The sequence below is a fragment of the Peromyscus eremicus genome, chromosome 1 (assembly GCF_949786415.1).
Source record: "Peromyscus eremicus chromosome 1, PerEre_H2_v1, whole genome shotgun sequence".
Classification (NCBI taxonomy): Eukaryota; Metazoa; Chordata; class Mammalia; order Rodentia; family Cricetidae; genus Peromyscus; species Peromyscus eremicus.
Genome location: NC_081416.1, coordinates 18,922,437 through 18,945,390, shown reverse-complemented (window position 1 = coordinate 18,945,390; position 22,954 = coordinate 18,922,437). Strand labels below are relative to the sequence as shown.

The window sequence follows — 22,954 nt, the reverse complement described above, 5'->3', positions numbered from 1 at the left end:
TAAGGTGTGTTACTTTTGTTTATGTTGCATTTGTTTAACCCTGTGAAGGTGTATTACTGTGACTGTCTAGAACACCTGACAGACTAATAAAGATCTGAATGGCCAATGACAAGGCAGGAGAAAGGACAGCAGGGCTGGCTGGCAGAGAGTACATACAGAAGGAGAAAACTGGGAGAAGGATCAAGAAAAAAGAGAGGGAGGAGCCAGAAAAGGAGGAGGATTCCAGGGGCCAGCCACCCAGCTACACAGCAAGCCATGGTGTAAGATTTATAGAAGTGTGGTGATATATTGTGTACCCTAATAAAATTTGCCTGAAGATCAGAGAGACAATGGAACAAGCCACTGCCATGTATCACCTCATCAACTCCACAAATCCTCTGACTGAACGCCTCTAAGTCCTCAGCCGCAAACTCTCCAGCCAAAAAGCACTCATAGTTCCTGTCTCCCCATGCCTTATATACCTTTCTCCACCCATTCCTGTCTCATGACTTATATACCTTTCTCTGCCCACCACATCACTTCCTTCTTAGTGCTGGGATTAAAGGCATGCATGCTTCCCAAGCAAAGGCATGAGATCTCAAGTGCTGGGATTAAAGGTGTGTGCCACCACTGCCTGGCTGTTTCTCTCCTAGACTGAATCAATCTCATGTAGTCCAGGGTGGCTTTGATCTCACAGAGATCTCTGCCTCCGGAGTGCTAGGATTAAAGATGTGTGCCACCACTGCCTGACATCTATGTTTAATCTAGTGGCTTGTTCTGGTGTCTGATCTTCAGACAAATTTTATTAGGGTACACAATATATCACCACACAGAAGTAAGAGAAAGGGAAAGTCCAGAGGCAAAATGTAGATGGGATAATTTAAGAATAGCTGGCTAGAAACTAAGCCAAGCTAAGGTCGGGTAGTCATAATTAAGAATAAGCTTCTGTGTGTGATTTATTCAGGAGCTGAGTGGTCGGCTCCTCAAAAAGAGTAAAACACAAACAACAACACAGCATCTTATTTCATTAAAGTTGGGGTGGAGGGCAGTTCCTTTGAGGTAAACACACTCAAAGCAGTTTGAAGTAGATACCTTACTCAATGTCACTGTCAAGAAAACAGGCACTCAAATGAGATGAGAAGGGTTATGTTTCCCTTGAGTACTGGTGCTCTGAGCTCAATTTCTTCAGGAAAAGGAATCCAAAAGAAGTATTAAGAATTAAGTACTAGAGTCAAATAGTCCACCAAAGTGCAGAGAAGCATAATGCCTTGGCTCTGCTCTTTTTTATCTATATAGGATTTAAGCAAAGATTTAGCCTCTCTGAGCCTCAGTTTCCTCTTCCACAAAACGAGTATAATAAAGAATTTACCTCTGTGGTATTATGAAATTTTAAAATCATGACAGGTATGGTGGTGCACACCTGTAATCCCAGCATTTTGGAAACTAAGGCAGGAGAACTATGAATTTGAGGCATGACTGGACTATATTGCAAGGACATAACCAAGAAATTGTAGGGGGAAAGGGCCACTGGATTAGAGGAAAACTGTGCAAACCATATATCTGATAAGGTACTTGCATACCTAGAATATATACTTTTAAAACCTTTAACTACTTCATAATTTAAAAAGAACAGCAAAGGCATTGAATAGAAATTTCTCACAAAAGACATACAAATGGTCAAAAGCACAAGAAAAGATGCTGAATATAATTATCCATTGGGTACTATAAGTCAAAACCACAGTAAGATACCATTTCATATGCACTAAGAATTGCTAGAATCAAAAAGACATATAAAAAAGTAACACAAAGATGTAATAATGAAACCCTCATAGCTTTTGGTTCAAATGTAAATAGTACAATCCTCGGGTATATTTGTCAGTTCTTCAAAAGTTTAAGCATAGAATTACTATATGTCCCAGAATATAATTCTACTCTTTGGTATATATCCAAGAGAAAGGCACACACATGTCTACTCAATAACTTACATATAAATGTTCATAAGAAGCATTATAAATGAGAGTCAAAAAGAAAACTGAAATGTCCATTAAGCTGATAAATGGATATCTATTGGTATCTATATGGTTGGTTACAATTTAATAATAGAGAGAAATCAAGCACTGACATATGGTAGAACCGGGATGAACACTGAAAACAATGTGCTAAGTTTTAAAAAGCCAATCACAAGCAAGATATGATGGTGCAGGCCTTCAATTTCAGCCATTAGGAGGCAGGGGCAGACAGATCTCTGAGTTTGAGGCCAGCCTGGTCCATATAGAAAGTTCCAGGATAGCCAGAGCTACATAGATCCTGTCTCAAATAAAATCAATCAGAAAGTATTATTACATAATATATGATTTCATTCATCTGAACTTCCAGAAAGACAAAAATATCAGTGGTTGTCTACCACTGGGGGACTATGGGAGTAATGAGGAAGTAGCTAAGGACTAAAAGGCTTTCGTTAGAGGTGAGGGAAATGTTCTAAAATTAGAAGAAATGGTTGCACAACTCTAGGAATACAGTAGGTTACTGAACTGCAAACTTTAAGTGGAATATCAGTTGTGTGCAAATTGAATTACATCTCGAAAAAGCTTTTTTAAAAAAAATTAAACAAACCAATGCTCATAAAGTTCATAGAATGGTATCAATCTTAGAAATGTTCAATAAATGTAGGCTGATGACATTATGCAGATTCCAGAAAATTGCAGTGTGTGTGTGTGTGTGTGTGTGTGTGTGTGTGTGTGTGTGTGTAATGATAATCACATGGATCTTTAATTTCAAAATTATGAAGCCATTCTGAAATGAAAATTTTTACAGTCTGACCAATGTGCCCCATGACCAGTTATAAACATTTTCAACAATAAGAAACAAGAGTAAATTTATCTGGTGACACCTTTTGAAGTCTTTCTCAACTATTTCAGAAACATTTTATTATTTCTTCCTCAGAAATGCCTGTGTTTGTATTTATTTTACCATTATTGAGTCTATGTCATTTTTCCCACTAAAACATGAGCTCTTATAGGTCAAGGACAATGTCTTCCTCATTGTTAGGGCCTAGAAGAGGAGTCTATTGAAGGGCTGGTACACAGTAGGTACCCAATTAAATGAAGATTTAACTCTGAAAATGTCTGAATTTTTAAAAATTTGTCATTTATCTGAACCTCTGCTGTGCCTCCTTTAAGAGAAGCAGTAAATGGGTTGGTAAGGTGGCTCGGTGGGTAAAGGCATTTGGTGTGCAAGCTTAAGGATCTGAATTTGATTCCCAGGAACCATGTGAATGTGAATGAGAAAACAGACTCCACAAAGTTTTCATCTGACCTCCACCTGCACACAGTGACATGCTTGTGTACACACACGATGCATACACTCAATAATAAAATTAATTAACTAGTAAAATTAATTAATAAAAGGAAAGGAGTTTTAATGACCAACCAATTAACAATTGCAATATCTCTACCAGATGAAATTGTCTCAATGACATTTCATTTAAAGAATTCACCTCCAAGAATCTCAAGAACAGAGTAATAACTTTAATCAGATGATATAGCCCTAGCAAAGCCAACAATAGCCCAAAGAAAACAGTACATTTAACCAGACTGCCATCATAGCTAAAGAAAACTGGATGGGAAAATCCACCCAGCTCCCAACTACTGCTGCCTTTCAGTGAACATTTTTTCTTTATGGCTATCATCAATATCAATGCTAGTATCCATAGAGCCAAGCTTTGCCACTCCAAGTATGGTCTGCAAGCTAGTAGCATAAAAATCACATGGAAACATGTCAGAAAGTGGTAACTCTTAACCAAATCCCCAAATGATGAATATGCACATCATAAGTTTAAGCATTCTAAAATATTTGGCTACACTTGGGTTCTAGATTTGGAATTCCATACAGCTAAGATATCTTAGACAAACCACTTCACCCAGAGATTCTTACACGTTAGACCTACAGGGGAAAATGGTTTGCTTTATATATTGTGATGCTGGAGCTCCTTCCCAAATACTGACTTAATTTGCCTAGGGCTCAAAGTTTTAAAAATTTCCCTGGCTAATTCTAATGGGGAGTCAGAAGTGGGAAGCCATGATGAACTTCTCCAATCCTAAATCAAATGAGATAATTAGTAAGCAGCCCAAAACTGATCACCTTTGAAGAGCTTGCCGTGCCCAGTAGCTGGGACATCTAAGTATTCAACAAACGGTGTTACAGTCATACTTAAAAACTGAGAAATAAATCCTTCTGCAGCAGAGGTAACATGAAGAGACTGAGAAATACTAGCCTGAGTTCCATAATACAGGTAGGTACCTGCCGCAATCAAAGAGGATACAATCAAAGAGGACATTATCCTCAGGACAAGGTTTCTTCTTGCTGCAAAATGTTGATTGTAGCTTTAAGGAAACACACAGTGTCAAATAAGGGGCAAAGGTGTCTCCAAGGTGTCAGAAAGGCCAACACTTTACTTGCAACTTACTGATGGAAACTGGGGGAAGAACTTCAGTTCTGTAACACAGGAAATCCCCTTAACGCACCTTCCTGATTTACACGGGTTTTTGATACACACCACATGTGTCTTCAACTCTCTTTTCTACCCCCGCCCCAAGTTTTCAATTGTTCAGCTCCACATTTAGGTGATGAAAACTTAAAACCTGTGGTTATAACTTCTATGAGAAATTTCATTTTTAAAGCTTTCTAAATTTCTACTTTACTGCCATGAGAAAACAGAAGAAACAAAAGACCTCAGTCATCCACTAACACAAAAAGCCCTAGTGAAGACATTTAATAAGTGTAAGTTTTCTGTTGAAAATCCTGACCTTTGGACTTGGGTGCCAGTCACTGGTTTTTATACAAATGTTCTAGGAAACAATAGCATTTATTTTTCCAATGGTTTTATGTTACGTATTCAGTTTCACCTACAGACTTGAACTTGGCTAAGTCTAGCCAGGAGTTCCTTTCAAATCTAAATCTCACTAGATTTGCTTAAAGTCTACTCTTCCAAGGGGGCTCCTAACAGCTGGGCAAGTAAATATACAATCTGCTTTTCCACTAATTATAAGAAAATAAACACTCCATTGAGAATAGCATAGCTATATCAGGGCAATGAGAGACACAAAGATTTATCTTAGTGGTGACTGCATGTGTTTTTCATGCAGTGTTCATGGCTTAAGACTGTGTCACCAGAAATTTCAAGCTCTAGTTTCAGTTTTGCTTACTCACCACAGACCTCCTACATAATAAATGAAACACACACCTCCTCCCTTGTGTTAGGTATATTGTAACAGGTAATTAATGTCTTCATTTGAAAAGCTTCTAAATGCTTTGTGGAAATCTCAGCAGTGACTTTGGCCTCTCACAGGACACTCTCAAAATCTCCTCTATCCTCTGGATATTCTCTGTACTCCTACCTTCATCCCAGGCTCAGGTCCTAAATCCAAATGGTACCTGGAATTTGACTCCTAAATCTCTAAGAGTGACATTCTACAATGTTTTTTGAGTTTGTCAATAAAAAATAGTTTAAAAACATGGAAGCATCTAGGGCTAAATTGAACTCCAGCACATATACAAGCAGACATGCCTCTCACAAATACCACAGTGCCATTCTAGCCTCCCAGAGAAGTGATCAACCCACTACCACAGAACACAAGTATCCATCCCTATTCACTGTGCTAGAAATGAGTAGGGAAACTTACAATCTGAAGTGAGACTGTCCTGGAATCAAGCATGCCATCCGATTACTAGCATGGTTACTTAAACAGCTCTGAGACAATGTGAAAAATGGAACCTCTCGATTCCTCTGAGTCTTCATTTCAAGTGGCTGTTTAAAAGGTTATCTATGGGATTTAACAAATGTCAATTCAAAAGAAAGATAGAAAAAAAGAATGGAACAAAGACAAGGCTTTTCTTAAAATCTCACCCTTTCCATTCACAAATTTCCACTATACCTAGAACTTAAAGGAAAAATAAACCAGAATCTAAAATTACCCAAGAATTTTTCAAGTTTTTCCAGTATTTTTTCAAAAAATCTTATCTACTTTTTGCTGCCATTCCTTACCTCAATAACACAGCTGATCCATTTCCATCACTCCTCCAATACATGAGCTTCCAAGATATTCCCATTGCAACGGAAACTACAAGACCTGTCCACACCAGCACTTTTATTCTACTGTCAGTGTTTCCTAAAAGATGACAATCATCTCTTTCAATTATTCTCGTGTTCCCCTGTAATTATCTTTTCATTGTGTTATCTAACAACCATCTTGTAACCTAACCCACAAGACCTTTGAATATGCATATGATACATAGTTCTTTTGATGCTCCACAAGATTTAAGATATGACTTCCAGATTCCAGATAAATGAATGGATGAGCAAATTCATAAGTAAAAGGCCAGATCCTTCTCTTCTCTAAACCAAATGTAGTGAGTAGAGGACCATATGCTAATCCTGGTTGTACTATCTACTCTATATGTATGCTGGCTTAGTTTTTGTCAACTTGACACGAACCTGGACGTATCTGAGAGGAAAGAACCTAAATTGAGAAACTATCTCCATCAGACTGTCCAGTGGGCATGTCCCTGGGGGATTTTCTTGATTAACAATTGGGTGTGTGAGGGCTCAGCCCACCGTGGGTGGTGTCAGCCATGGGCAGGTGGTCCTTGATTGTGTAAGAAAGCAGGCTGAGCAAGTTATGGACATCAAGTCAATAATCAGTGTTCCTCCATGGTCTCCGCTTCAGTTCCTGCCTCCAGGTTTCTTCCTTGAATTCCTGTCCTGACTTCCCTCAGTGATCTATTGTCAGGACATGTAAGACAAGCAAATCCTTTCTTCCCCAAGTTGCTTTTGGCCATGGTATTTTATCACAGCAATAGAAATCAAAGTAGGACAGAGGTCAATAACTTTCACTAACATTATTCAGGCTAAAACCCCTTCCCCTAGGTTCCTCTTCTGATAACTCAGCTCTCGATTAATTACCTTCTCTCAACTATAACAACAGTAAAAGCTTTTTCTATATCCTTTGACCTATGGTTAGCTCCTTTTTTGATCTTATAACTATTTTCCTGGTGTGTCTTATGAACCTTAAGAAGTCTGTATTTCACAGAATATTAAAATCAGACATTATACAGAGACTACAGAGTTAACCATCTGCATTTTAAATTTAAGGAAGGTTTCAGAAGAATTAGCAACAATCCCAATAGTATACAATTGGTATAAGAACCTAGACTACTGCTGAAATCTCTGTGAATCTCTCAGAAGGAGGTAGAGTTTACGTCTGCAAGTTCAATGGCCGACATCATTAAGTTCCTATTCCACAACTCATTAGGTAGGTAGCTTTGGATGATTCCCTGCACTGTGCCACCATTTTGTAGAATTAGATAAGACTTTCCTCAGAGGGTTGTGATAGGATAAATGTGCTAATGCATGTAAACTGCTTTAACTAGTGCCTGGCACATAATAAGTACGCAACAATATTGAGTAGTGCAATTATTATAACTATTGTTATATAGAGAAACAGTCATTCTTCAAGAAATCTAAAAATTTTACAAACCTGTATAATTTGTTTTCCTAGCTTTACAATCCCACTTTTCTTCGGTGCATTTTCTTTCCAGAACAAATTAAAAGAGTTGAGTTTAAAATCTAATTCCTTCAAACACACACACACACACACACACAAAAAAAAAAAAAAAAAACCACTTCCCACTTCCCACTATTAACAGGGAATATATTCTAATCCTACAGTGGCTATCTGAAAATGTGGAGAGTACTGAATTGTGTACATATAAATAAATATATGTATACATATACTATGTTTTCCTGTATATACATACTTATAATAATGCTTTATTTATAAATTAAATACAGTGCAATAATAACTAATATTAAAACAGAGAAATTTGGGGCTGGAAAGATCAATCAGTGATTAAGAGCACTTGTTGCTCTTATAGAAAACCCAAGTTCAGTTCCCAGAATCCCAGTTCACAGCCATCCACAACTGAAGTTCCAAGGGATCCCACACCCTCTTTAGAACTCAGAGGGCACCAGGCCTCTACATATATATGTAATACATATATGTAGACAAAACACTCACACACATAAAATAAAATAAATTGAAAATATAGCAATTGTAACAATATCATACATGCACCTCATTTTTCTAACTATGAAGGTTTTATCTTTCACTCTTCGTTATTTGCCACACAAAATAAAATAAAATAAATACATTTGTCTTTGTAAATAACAAAAATACTTTGACTTCATGCAGTATGATTATGTCTATTTGAATTTCTATGTGTTTATCAAGGCCAACATGTTTTAATGATAAACTTATAAAGACAAACAAATGATCTCCTTAAGTTAACCAAACATAAATTGGAGACACCTGCACTAATATAGATAGTATATACAGAAAATTTTTAAAAATTCAGAAAAACAGAGATTAGTGCACACTAGATTAGCACTAGGCTAATGAACAAGTGGATTTGGAGCTATGAAAGACAAGTGAAATTTGAAATTTTAAAAGGTAGGATTTGGATCCAAGGTGGCAGGTATGCCATCTACTACTTACTTAGGTAGAAGGACTAAGCAAACATTAGCCTGAATAAAGTCAAAAGATAATACTAAAGATTACTGCAAAATTAAGACCATAGCACTTTGAGAGCACTGCTCATGTTTTAGTCCTCTTATAGCCTCAAAATCTAGCACAATCTTGACATATCACTAATAATCAAAAGATATTCATTAAAATAAAAAAATACTATTTTTCACTTTTCCTATATAAAGAAAACTGAATGGATTTGAACTGATAGGAACATGAAAGTCAAGGACAAAAGAGTCAACAACTTTTCACAACTATTCATAGAACAAGTCTAGAGCGTGCATTCATTATGTCTAAATCACAATCCACAGACAAATGCATGAAATAAAATGTTTAATTCTCTCATTTTCCCACCTCCTCCTCTTCCTTCCCTCCCACACACAGTGAGTGCTTGAGTAGAACACGAAACAACTGAGACAGCTGACCAGTCACAGAAGGCAGGAAGAGGCACAGAAGCTGACTAACATCTAACCATTGTGAAGGACTCTCAGAGAAAGCTCCTGCCGTCAAGAACCTGACCAGAAGGTTGGTAGACTAAACAAGCCTAGACAATTTTGAAGGGAAAACAACTTAGTTTTTATAAAGTCCCCATCTCCCAGGACTTAGGATAACTGAAGGAAATTTTTTAATAAATTTGGCAGGAGAAATAATGATGTTTCGTATGGGTAACAGTGCTACAGTTTATGTGGTTTAAGAAATTTGATCGATTGCCTGTGACTAATCTGACAACCATACCTGGTTTAATTTATTTTCTCTGACTCTGTGAAAACAAAGATCTGAGGTTTGACATGGTGGCAAATGCTTATAATCTCAGCTACCCAAGAGGTTGGGATAGGAAGATCACAAATTCAAGATCAGCCTAGACAACTTAGAAAGACCATTTCAAAATTAAAGTTTTAAGGGTCTGGAGAGGTAGGTAGCTCGGCAGTTCAGAGCACATACTGCTCTTGTAAGGTTCAGTTCCCAGTACCTATGTCAGACAACTGTCCTTAACTCAAGCTCCAAGGTATCTGATGCCCTGGCTTCTCCAGGTACCCATACATACATGTACTAACTACACACAGACACATATACACTCACAAAGTTAAAATATTTTTAAATAATAAAATTTTAAAGGTCTGAGATTGTAGCTCAGTAATACTGTTCGCCCAGCTGGCATGGGGCCCAGGGTTCATCCCTAGTACTGCACCAAAAAAATAAATAAATAAATAACAACTACAGATCTGAAACTAAAAGCTTTTCAATGAGTAAGTGAATTAACATAACAAAACATTAGCCTGCTTTTGCTCTACAAAAGAAGAAAATATAACATAAAAGATATCAAGCATGGGTGGTGGTGGCGCACGCCTTTAATTCCACCACTCTGGAGGCAGAGGCAGGCGATCCCTGTGAGTTCAAGTCCAGCCTTGTCTACAGAGTGAGTTTCAAGACACCCAAGGATACACAGTGAAAAACCCTGTCTCAGAAAAAAAAAAATGCATCCTTCTTAGGGTCCTCCTTATTGCCTAGCTTCTCTGGAGCTGTGGGTTGTAGTCTGTTTTCCTTTGCTTTATATCTAGTATCCACTTATGAGTGAGTATATACCACGTTTGTCTTTCCGAATCTGCGGAGGGTAAAGTGATGGTTGGGGGGAAGGAGGTGAGTGGAAGGACAGATGGGAAGGTGATCTGTGGTTGATATGTAGAATGAGTGGGAAAATTTCTTAAATAAATAAAAACAACTATTAAGTATTTTCTAAGGCCTTCATTTTATAAGTCTGCCATTGTAAGTGAATAAATAATTCAATTTTAAATCATCTATCTTTCAAATATGCTTTATAACTCAAACTTTATCAAGTGTAGTTATTATAACACATTTTAGCTAAAGGACATGAATGGACAGAAAAGGATATATGAAACCAAATGTCATTGAAAGCCCGAGTTGAAGTACGCCCTTGAGCTGGGGATATATTAATAGCTCACTGGTAGAATTATTGCCTAGTATGTACGAAAACCTAGAGTTACATGCCCCCAGAACCATGAAAAAAATCTGGGGAGGTCAACAGGGTAGGGGCTAGGGAAGAAGTGTGGGAGATAGAAAGGGAAAGTGGGAGAAAATTACATATTCATGTCTACCAAAAATGCATTTGAACATCATAAAAACCAATTTAGATATAATTTCTAGCAACATACATTTGTTTGGAATCATTTATAACATGTACTTTTCTTTAAATACAAACTTTTCATAATTAACAAAAATGTAGAAATATGTTTCTGTACAAAAAATTCTGACACCGTTCTGGTACATGGAGCAAGAAAATTTCTAATGGACTTTTTCAGGATGATCAGTCAGTCACCTTACTATCCAGTCAGGCCCATTATTACCTCATGCTCTCTCAAGTTAAATTCTTTTTCTCCTGGTCTTTACAACTCTAAAATCTACCATCATTACAGACTCAACCAGACTTGCACCGAAGTCTGGCTACCTAAGTCTTGTTATACTTGAGCAAACTAATTTATTCTCCTTAGATGGTAATTCTATGTTGTTTTGGTGTTGCTCTTCACACAAGAAGAGAAGCTATGAACATATACTGAAACCAGCACTATCATCTGTTAATAAATATTACAAGGCAGTGTAAATAGCCTGTTTTGCTTTAAACTTTGGCTTATTTATTTCAACACTGAGTTATAGATTTCTCCCAAAGCAATTAACACTAACGTTCAAATGGTGATTTGGGACACTATCTTTTATTCATTTTCTATTCTTCTTTTCATCATTTAGCATAAATTAAACCCAAAGTAGGTAATTAATAATATTTGTTTTTTATTAACTGAGTTTCAAGAAATATTGTATGAAATAAAATGAGATAATGAACACCATGTAAGTTCAAGACAATATGCGTATTTTGAAAGCTGTTCTGTTCCTATGTCATGAGTCTGTTGATGAAATAGGAACAGAAAGAAGAGGAATTAGCTACTTCATCTTCATGAAAACTGGAAAATCTTCCTAGAAAAAAATAGAACAATAATAATATTTTTACTATGCCTTAGAGTTTAACAATGTATGCTCAAATTCATTGTTTAGAATAGCAGAAGCTCTCTGAAAAGACTTCAAGAAATGAAGATTAAAGGTACATGAAATTGTGAAAAAGCACTATTATATCAAGAACTATAAAATGAGACATAGGAACTACAGAAAGCAAATAAGGAAAAGCAAAATTAAAGACAAAAAAGCATGTATAGTAACAGTTACCTCTGTCCCAATGCAAAGGTTCAAATTTAATGGTAAAGTTAGACTTAAATGCATAGCCTGGACATAACCAAGACAACTTTAATGAACAGAGATAAAATGTCTGTATATGGAGCTGAAAAAGTAAAAAATTTACTAAAATAGCACTTAGAATGGACTTCACAGGCACATGCAATGGAGGCAAAAGAATAAAGAACCTTTACATTGCCGGGCAGTGGTAGCGCATGCCTTTAATCCCAGCACTCAGGAGGCACAGGCAGGCGGATCTCTGTGAGTTCAAGGCCAGCCTGGTCTCCAAAGTGAGTTCCAGGAAAGGCGCAAAGCTACACAGAGAAACCCTGTCTCGAAAAAACCAAAAAGAAAAAAAAAAAGAACCTTTACATCTACCTTGGCTCATTGCTTCATTGGTCATTCTATCTTCCTAGAGCTTTTCACAGGACTATTAGACTACTGGAAATATTTGCTAAATAATAAACTACCTGGGAATACTTACTGAAGATCTATCATGTGTCAATTTTATGTTATGTAGCTACAATACACTCCTATACTTTGCATTTCACTTGGAAAGGTGAACTGAACATATTTATGGGAAGTTACATGTCAAGACAAAGTAGAAAGAGCCAAAAGAGCATAAAGAATAAAAGCATGCCTTCCAGAATAAGAAAAGATCACTTGGAACTTCCTGCTCAAAAGAGATTGTACAAATAAAGTATTGCAGTATCCCTTTAAGAATCAAGTGCGGTGGGGTGAGATTTGAATAAAGTCAGGAGAAAGACATCCAAGCAGAAATATGCTAGCAAAAAAAAAAAAAGAAAGAAAGAAAAGAAAAAGAAAAACCATGGGTTTAAAACAAAAAGGTACTTTAGGGAGATCTAAATAATCAAAGAAGGCCATATTAAAAAGTACACAGAAATACAGGGTAGGAAAAGCAGAGACTGATGTGAAAGGTTTTAAACACCATGTTGAAGAATTTGAAAAGATTATATAAGCAATCCACAAATAACCAAGGCTTTTTAGCAAAAAAAAAAAATGTAAACATGATAAACATATAATTTTACACATTTAGTTTTTAATATGCATAATAAACGGTATACATCTTCATTACAGATATGGTTATAGCCATACAAAGAGGGTCATACAAATAAAGAACACTAAAGACATAATGAAGAGGGGTAGGCTAGAACAAAACAGACCTAAGAAAATATTCACCCATTTTGTTGTGGCAAACAAGTAAAACACATCACACAGAAGAGAGAGAGTTAGGCAAAGTGAGATTCAGAGGGTTTAAAAAAGAAATCACTGTTTTACTTCCTCCATCATTACTATGCTTAGGTGAAATTCAAATTGCCCCAGCACACAGTAAAATAAGTAACTGTACCAAATTGATATATAAACAATGGCTTCACAAAGTTCAAGAAAGTGTAATTGTTCTACTGTGCTCAAAGCATTTGAAAAATAGAAACCACATGACTTATTAATTACATTATTAATTCAAGAGAAAAATTCACAACAGAGTAGCATTATGAGTGAATTAACTAGAAAAATGTGGGTTTTGCCCAAGCAGGAGCTACATTTCATTTTAATGTTAGTATGTCATAAAACTAAAGGTTAATATCTTCTCTAATCATCACACACAAAAAGGCTTCTTTGGCATCTCACTTCCCTATCTTAAAGTGTCCCTATATTTAAATTCTCTCTCAAATGATCCCTTAAGCCAAACTCTTTATTTCACACTGACTTGAATCTTTCTTGATCTTAATCCTACTCACTTACCACTTTACAACATTAAATGTAAATGTTGTAAGAGGCATTAGCCTTCTTATCGTGCTTTGTCATCAATAAAATATTTACAAATTACCTTTTATAGTCCTCACAGAAAAAAATGCAGAGCAGGTATCATCATCATTATTCACATGTTATTGAGAAGCAAGAAGCTCAGGGCCACACAGGCCTAAGTGTTAGATCCAGGCCTACAGTGTGAGCTTTCTAATCCCAAGTTCCATATTTTCTTCACTATATCATTGGTTTTCATAAGTCATTCATGAGTACATTGTTATTCAATATCATGTTTAAGTGAATATTTGTTCAAGTAGTAGTCTTTTATTTATATTTTGCACAGATTTTTATTTTAGTTACAAATGTTGAGCATAGCCTGGAACAATAAGTTATTTCAATACCCTGCTTTCTTCAATAGACAGGTCATCTGTTCTTCTGACTGGTGTGGCCTGAACCTCAAGTGAATATATTTTAATAAAATGCCTTGATAGTCAAGCATGTAATGCAGAGCCATTTACTAAAAGAATCTAATTATTCTGAGATGTCTGTGATAATTACAATTATCACTGGGTGAAAAGTGACATGGAAATAGAATGTTAGTAAAACTGTTATTATACCAAAAATATTTTTGTCTGAAATTCTGCAATGTAACATTTAACAGCAAAGACACCATGGGTGATTTAAGGATACATGAGAATCAAAGGGCAAGAATAGGGCATTCCTACTCTCTTTAACTCTGGTAAGGCCTCAATTGCTGATATAGTTCATAGCATCCTATTACCAGGGAGACATAAATCAGAAGGAGTTCAGCTAGGAGCAATAAAACAGATTAGGGTCTGGAAGGGCTGACTTTAAAGAAAGTTTTAAAAGAATTAAATCCAGGTAGTCTGTGGGGTTGGTGCCCACACCAAAGACAAGCTATTTTGAAGGTATGTATCTTTAAAAATATACAAGTATCACTGTAAATATCTGAAGAATATTTAGAAAAAGAAAGTTCAGGAGAAATTTGCAGGCAAAAAAGAAAAACTAAAGGTAGGAGAACTCTCTCCCTCAGGCATGAAAACTCTATTCCTACAGGTTTTAATGCTGGGTTTGGTGGGTAGAAAAGCTCATCTGGGATAGCCCTATATTGACTCCGAAGTAGTAGAAGGACTGAAAGGGAATAGACTTTTTTAGTCTTCGGTTTGGGGTTGTTGTTTTGGTTTTTAGTTCTGCAAAGTTTTACAGACACAACTCTGGCAATTCCTTTTCTCCACATGATGCCCACATTCCCCTTTTATAAAGGTAAATAAATTGTATTCTTCACTTTAAGCAGAATTCACTATACTCAATGAAGGGTTGGCAGAATTTTAATGCAAAGTTTGAAGAAAAGAGTCAATTTCTAAAATTTATACACTGTTCTTTTTCTCCTCCCAGCAATTTCTGGAGGTCTTATAAGTTTTCCCACAAACTAAAGAGGAAGTAGTTTTAATGAATTTGAACAAAAACTATCTCATCAGGAAAATCATTAATACATCCCCTCTTCTGTCTGATGCCAGAGCTGACAGTGACCCTGACAGCAATGAGACCCGGGGTCACATCACCACCAGAGATGCTGTTCAGATTGTCTTTTACTTTCAGTGTTTCATGCTACATGCAATTCACATTTTATAGCAATGACTTTCACCTTTGAAAAGATAAAGTCTTAAATACCTTCGCTCTGGGCAAATATTTCAAAGAGTAAGTCTTAGTAATGCTTCAAACTCAACAAGCTGTAATCTTGCCCTCTGTCTATTCTGGTGGGTGCGCGCGCGCGCGCACACGCACGCACGCACGCGCACACACACACACACACACACACACACACACACACACATATACACAATTTCATCAGCTACCCTATCCTTGAAATAGATCCTAATACCTCTCAGTGAAGTCCCAAAATAACAGCTATCTCCTTGTTTGGGTGATTTATAAGAACAAGCTGTAACAAAATCCCAAGGACTCTGAAAACCTGTGCCCAGTTCCTTAAGATAATAATAATAATAATAATATGAGAAGGAACAGCAGGACAAAGAGCCCTCAAAAAAGAGACACTAATGTCTCTTCTACCAACTTTAACAGCATGGGTAGCTGAAGATGCTACAATTGCCACCTATCTCTGAAAGAAATTGTATCTCTGGTCACACTGAAAAGTTCATAGATATTAACACCAAACCTTTTATAGAACACTTTCAAATTACATTTTCACTCATTTTAATAAAAACAAAATTGTTCAAATCTAAAATGATTGGCTTCTTACACAGGACTAGAATTTGGAGCTTGCAAAGCCTTTGCAAGACTTCAGTCATCTGATTCTGGCTGTAAAGAAAGCTGACATCTGCAATGCCACTGTTAAACTGAGGGAAAACATATGACGGCAGATTAAGCAGTCCAAAGAAGGTTTCCTCACAGAGAAACAATCTAAGACATATTATTCCATTAAATTTTAGAGTGGGCTTCTAAAAAGGTTAAATCTCTATCTCCTGTTCCAGGAAAATAAGAAATAAGACAAACAAAAGGTACACGTGCCTAGAGTTTTAGGAATGAACTGTGTCTGGCTCTTCAATAATCTGGGAACCTGGCTATATTTTCTCAAAAACAAAACAAAATAAACCTTAGAACTAGGCAAACGAAGTGTGGCCTATAGGTTCCAGAACTTTGGAGTCTCCAAGGCACAGTACAAAATCAGACAGCCTGGGTATGGACAACCTGGGGAGCTCTCTCTGCATGGTCACCTCAGGAGTCTCACACTCTGTGAACCCTAGCATGCTGCTGTAGTTTTTCAGGGGAACTTTAAACAGGCTCTCTATTCCAAGTCTGCCCCCTACACACACACACACACACACACACACACACACACACACACACACACACACACACGGCCGAGTGCTTGCTCCCACCCCCAATTTCCTCCAACACTCAAAATCGGGACCAAATTTCTCACCATCCTCATAGTTTTTGAGATAGTAATCCGGGCCCGGGCCCCCGCGGCTTTTCGCCGGATTTCTCAGGTTCTGGAACTGCAGGAAATCCGTCCTTTTGCCCCCGAAGCGCAGAAAGGCGGGCGAGAGTCCCCGGGCCAGGGTCACCAGACGCTTGGAGCTGCAGGGGTAGAGAAAGAGAGAGAGGAAAGGATCCCGGGAGAAAGCTAGAGCGCACTGGTCAGGGAGCAAGGCCCCTTCTCACTCCCTGCAGGAGACACGGCGGGAGATTTATTATCTAAGCCCTCTCCAGTTTGCTGTCCGAAGAGGCAGGGGGCTGCTCTGCGGCGGCTCGGGTGAACCGGCTCTGCTGCCTGCCTTACCCTCAGCCTCCGGATTCCCTGGGGCTGTTCTTCCTGACCCCGCTGGCCGCAGCTGTGCCCTCCCACCTGGATGCCTTAAGAACTGATTTCTAAAGGGTTGGAGAAGTGTTTGTTCCGTGTGTTGGGGTAGGGACATTTGCGCGGCGAACTTGGGGCCCAGGCGCAACTGGCTGCCTTCTGCCACTACTAGTTAAGCGCTCCTGGCACAGACGCGCAAAGAGCGGACCGCCAGCCTACTGCTGCCAAACTTCCAAGCTGAAGTCCGCGTTGCCTCTCGGCCCCAGGGGCATAGTAACCTCTAAGATGGTGAAACTTGGCCTACTTTGTCTAAATCCAGGCACAGCACCTAAGGTTAAGAGGATTTTTTTTTAATGCCAAAACTGATTTTCCGTTCCTATTAATTACACTGTAACTTAGTAGCTTCCCAAATCTCCAGGAAGGCAGAGAGGTTCCCAGGCTAAATCCCAGCCTTTCAGAGGACGCCACCCACCTACACCCACCCCTGTCGCGGAAAAAAAAAAAAAAAAAAATCCCACAGTTAGAATCTGTGTCTTTTTGGCACTTGAAATAATTCAACCTGATCTCAAGAAAGATAGCATTCTCCCCATCCCTCCCGACACACACACAAACCACTCCTGGCCCCAACTCCTTGCCACTTGAAGCGGTTTGGTAGCGACGGATTAAAAAAAAAAAAAAAGTTTGGCGAATGTTGGAACTTGAGCGTCGGGGAAATTCTGATTACCGAAACAATAACATTTGCATCTATTCAAGTTCATGATTTCCATCAACGGGTTTTTAAAAGCCAAAGACTGCTACTCTGAGAAGGAAGGGGGAACCAGCCCTGCAGATGCTGTAAATGCTGAAGCAATCAGCTGTTGAGTTCCGGTCTATACATTGTTTTTAACGCTTTGCTGGTTCAGGTTCTGAGAATCCAAATCAAAATGGAGACGTTAAAGAGTACCATAAAGGAGGTGGATTCAAAAGGCACAGAACAAACGGAAACTCCACTTTCAGATACTTGTGGGGAAGATACATGTCTACCCTGAGAGTTCCGATGGCCCGAAGGTTTGGCTAGGCTTTCCCGGACCGAGTTCCAGTGCGGGCGCAGTTTAGGCGTAGCGTGGGCCGGCTGAGCACAGGAGGGACGTCCGTGCGAGTGTGGCCCCAGGGAAACGCAGCATTTCCAATCTTCCGGATAAAGCCTGCACAGCCAATGCAAATGCGCCCCGCCACGGCTTCTTCCCCGAAAAGCTGCCTTCCAGAATTTTTCTGCAGCAGGCAAATATTTAGCGCGAACAAGCTGACATTTTTTTAAGGAGGAGGAGGAAGAAACTCCAAGTCCGGGTAGCTGGAACAGTACAATGCAAGTGGGGTGTGCATTTAGGAAAACCCCTGTTGCACCCCACATTTGGATGAATTCAGAGAAGAGTTCTGCACAGAAAAGCTTTCAAGGACGAAACCCGGTAGTGCAGCGCTGTTCCTGCCCTCCCAACAACTGTACCCTCTGGAACCCCAAAACGGCCTCTGCATTGGCGGTGGCGACCTCTGGGTCTTTGGGCTACGCTACCCGGACCTGGTAGGAGCGCTCAGAGCAGCGCCCACAGCTACCTGCTACATCCGCAGACTGGAGGCAGAGCGCTAAGGGGCGGGCGCACCCGGAAAAGCAAAACTCCAATTTCTCGATGAGTGAAAAATGTTCACTGAAGATGTGTGTCGGACGCAGCCTCGGATCTGGAATGAGATGGAGAGCACTCTAGGCTCTTTGGAAGAGCCCAAACCGAGCCTCTAACTTGGAGGGAATTTTCAAAAACGTAACTCTTGGAGATTCGGTATTACAGAAGTTTTTCCTCCCTTTTTTCTTTTGTATTTTTCCTTTTTATCTCCAGCACCCCCCCTCCCTACAACTGTCCCTGAAGAGAAGGGATCGAGGTTGCTCAATTGCCAGAATAGTAACAACTGGGGAACAGGGTGAACCCAATTAGATTGCCAGAGAATCTCAATCTCCGAGTTTGCTAATCCACCACCGCCAGGGTCGGGTTCAAAACCCCCAACTCTTCCCCCTGAGAGTTTCTGGGACCTTTATGGATCGCGTATGATGTACACTACGACCCGAGCAACAATTTTTTTTTCCCACTGTAAAGAAAAACTAAACTATGCAGTTACCAAGGAAAACTCAAAGAGGAGGGCGGAGGGGGAAGGGCTACATCCATAAAAAGTGTCTTACAAAGTCCTCAAGTCTGGTAATGACAGCGGAGAATACAAAATAAAACATTTTAACTCCAATTCAATTCGCTCACCGCTCCAGACTCTCCTTAAATTCATTTTCTGTCTAGGAGTGAAAAACTGATGAAACCATCTTTCCGTGGCAAATTCCACTTTCATGCAATCCAACTGAACACTCAGACCCACGCACACTGCTTTCTCTCACATACACACAGCCACTCCTCTGGAGTCTTTGTTGTTCCAGATCTTCCCTTTTGTAACTTCCCTGAACCTCTTGTTTCTGTTTCAGAAGGGGAGGCTAATTGTGGATATATGTAAGCACAACATTTTTTCAGTCATAACTGATAAGTTTCTGAAATGCCTTCTGCATTGCAAACATGTGCATCTTAATAGAAAACATTGCTTTTCTCAATCACTAGTTACAGCCTCACAGCAAATATTCCAGGAGGGGGGAAAACCTCCTTTTTTTCTCTTTGAAAGACAGATCAGTTAGCTGCTGCTTCTGCTGCTGCTGTTGCTCCTGCTGTTGCTGCTGCTGCTGCTGCTTCTGCTGCTGCTTCTGCTGCTGCTGCTGCTGCTACTGCTGCTGCTATACTCCTCCTCTTCTCCTCCTCCTCCACCTTCTTCTTCTTCCTCTTTTCTTCCCCCTTTGGAGCAGGGGACAGGAAGAGAATGGGGGTGGGGGTACTTAAATTTTTAAATGATCCATCGAAGCCCCTGCCTTACCTTAAGAAATCGAGCCAGCCATCATGAATGATGGAGGGATCCAGCTGTAGAGAGAGGAAGTTCTCATTGACTGTCCTGACTGGGTTCTTGGTGCTCACATCAAGTAGAATCAGGGTCTTTTCCTTCAAACCTGTAGTTTTGTCTACAGGCAAGGGTCTCCTGTCTCCAGCTTGGAAGGAGAGAGAGAGATGGAGCAACAGAGCCAAGAGAGCCACCAGGGCTAGGCACGAGGGGGGGCAGGAGCTGCTGGAGGACATGGCTTCAGGGAAAGCACAGAGCACCCTCATTAAATCCCTCTGATTTAAACTTCTCTCCCTACTGGGTCTCGATGGTGACTAATTGTCCTTATCTAAAGTGTGTGTGTATCTGCCCCCCTCCCCTTCCTCCCCCCCTTATTCTCTTTCGCTCTCGCTCGCTCGCTCTTGCTTGCTTGCTCGCATTTTTTTTCAGTGTTTTGGTGCTGGTGGAGCGAACTCACGCCCCTAGCCAGCCTTCTCAGCAACTCGTGCCAAGAGCACTGTTCACCAGCACCGCCCCTTTAAGAGATTTGACTGCAGACATTTTTTAACTTTTTAAAGGTAAGGGGTGGGGGAGGAAGAAAAAAGGGGGAGGGGTGGTCATTGTGCCCTACTGATTTAACCCTCTATGGTCAGGAAGCGGCCAGTGGGATTGAAACAGTACTGTGGTACCATCTTGGGCAAGAGCAGACGTCTTGTTTTCACCTCCCCTCCCCAGGAGGCTCTGGGAAGGGCACTTCACTGCCTGAGCGTCAGTCTGTCCTGACTACTTCTGTCATATTGTCCACTCTGTGCCTTCCTTTGGGGGTTAAAGCAGTAAATGTTGTTAGTTGTAAAGGGTTTTGTGGTGATGACTATAATTTTTGCCAAGGCACAGAGAGCAAAGGAGAGTCCGTGCCTAGGAGTGCAGACCTCTGAGCCTCACAGGACAGCCATAGAGAAACATCATTTCTCCTGAAAAGGGAAATGGAGACCAAGCTGGGGGAGAGAAAACAGAATGCCCAGGTCAAAGAGCTTCCTAATCAGGAGAGTCCAAAAGAATCAGTATGCTCCATGGTCCTGCTACTTATATAGGAGAGAGAGCCTTGAGCTTTCCATACATTGTTGGCTTTGGCAAGGTCAAGCAATCCATTGGACTGCACTTGGACTTCAAGGTACTCTGTAGATTTGAGCCACTCCTTGGCCGATGTATTACACTGTAAAAGTAAAGATGCTCCTCCAATGTCTCCGTAACAACAACCCTCAGACTTAGCCCCCCTGCAGGTGAGCGTGTCTGATGAAGAAAGGGGCTATAAAGCCTTTCAGATCCAGCCCCTGGTCAAAAATTAGAGTGTGCCTGCTTATAACTCCTGGACACAGATCAGTCTAGGCTTCCAGATGCACTACAACCTCTGCTCTTTAAATCCCCACCCTCAATAGCTTGTAGATTATTCTGAGGCCCATCTTAGCACCAGAAAGAAGAAGAAAATCCAGACACACTCTGAGTCAGTCGCACCCCTGGCCCCCACTGTTCAGCTTCTTTCTGGGATATTACAAGCCCTCTACTTGGCAGAGGAAGGTAGTTACTTTATGAAAAATGGGTACATAGGAACATCTCAGGGCATTCTTGGGTAAAACAGACTAGATGACAGTTGAATGCAGAGCATAGGTCCAACCCTCACCCCAGCCCCACCCCCTTTCCCCTACCCCACCCAACCCAGCCTAAGGTAGATGCACGGTGGGCAGTATCAGAGCTCAGCAAACACTATAAAAATCTACTTTCCTTCCTTCAGCCAAAAGGGATTAACAAATCTGGATAGAACTGGACTAGATCACCTTCAGCTAACATTCCCCTGGGAATTCTCTGCCAATCTAAGCAAGCAGAAAATGTGGAGGTTATGCTGTATTGAACTGGGAAGTGCTATGAGAACCCTCTAAAGGTATGACTACATAGAATGAAGCTAACCTCAGATCGAATCATGGAGAGATGGTGTCTAAAACTAAGTTATAACATGAATTAAATACTGGCTCTAGCCTTAACACCTGCTTCCTTCAATTTTCTAATACCCCCTATGTCCTTAAAGATATACTCATGCTCCTGGGGTTAGGATGAGACAGCCATAAGTTCCAGTACAAAGCACTGTAATTTTGTAAGATTACTGACACCCCTCCTGGAAATAGTAATAGCCTGGTGATCAAAGACTTCTCTGTATCCCCAGACTCAGACACTTAGTGAACACCCAAGAAATATCTAGAACATACAGTAATAGTAAGTCAAACCCTGCTCAACACACTAAGATCATATGCTGCTCTCAAGAAGAATGTTATTTGTCACAGTAATTGTATCTTGAGTATCTGTCCCCTGATTTGTTTTCATAGTTATTAACACTTTTCCTGGCCATCTCCTTCAGGAAGTACTTCTTTTGAAAAGCTGTTAGTTCATTTATTATATTCAGAATTAAAATAAACTATATCTTCTTAACAGAAAGCTAAATTTTCCAAAGACCAAAACACCCTTTGGCTTACAAGTAAATGAACTTTGGAAGCTACATTAATTAAGACCATTAGAAAATCATTTCAATGAAATAAACCACTTAGCTATTAGATGTCTGTAATTAATATATCTTTCAAAGGTATTCATTCAACTAAGGTATATTGAATATATGGAGAATCTGCTAAATTGTGAGTTTCTGCAATTTTACTGATTACTGTTATGTAATACTTTGGTTGCCTGGTTACTTTAACTATTGATTTACATAAAACCTGTATGTAGTAGTAAAAACAAAACAAACTTACTTAATTGCTGATGAACACCATCTCTAGCCTACCCACTGAAATTCAATAGTTATATCCAGCCTCAGGACATAAAGGGAAAAAATCAATTTGGTAACATTTTAAAGAGTTCCAGATAGCCTTGGTTGACTCCATGATGATCTGATTTGGGGGCCTCTGATCCATCTTGGTACAAACTTCCAGAGCTACTCTTTGTATATAATCTCTCTTGCTACCATGGCCTCTCATTTGCCCCTAAACTACATCCTGTAGATAGTTCTTTACTAATCTATATATTATGCTGATGCTTCTAGCATATTTTCTCTGTGCTGAGTGACAACAACCTC

The 22,954-nt window shown here is 39.5% G+C and overlaps 1 protein-coding gene across 1 annotated transcript in view; it reads right to left on the bottom strand.

Annotated features, from left to right (window-relative positions):
• The window catches only part of Hpse2 (heparanase 2 (inactive)), a 681,933-nt gene extending 661,108 nt beyond the window's left edge, over nucleotides 1-20,825 (bottom strand). The window contains exons 1-2 of the mRNA XM_059257820.1: nucleotides 19,840-20,825; nucleotides 16,531-16,688 (exon numbers count right to left, since the gene is read on the bottom strand). Of these exons, the coding sequence (XP_059113803.1) occupies nucleotides 16,531-16,688; nucleotides 19,840-20,126 (445 nt within the window). The 5' untranslated portion in view covers nucleotides 20,127-20,825. The remainder of the gene's footprint in view (nucleotides 1-16,530; nucleotides 16,689-19,839) is intronic.
• Nucleotides 20,826-22,954: the final 2,129 nt, after the last annotated feature.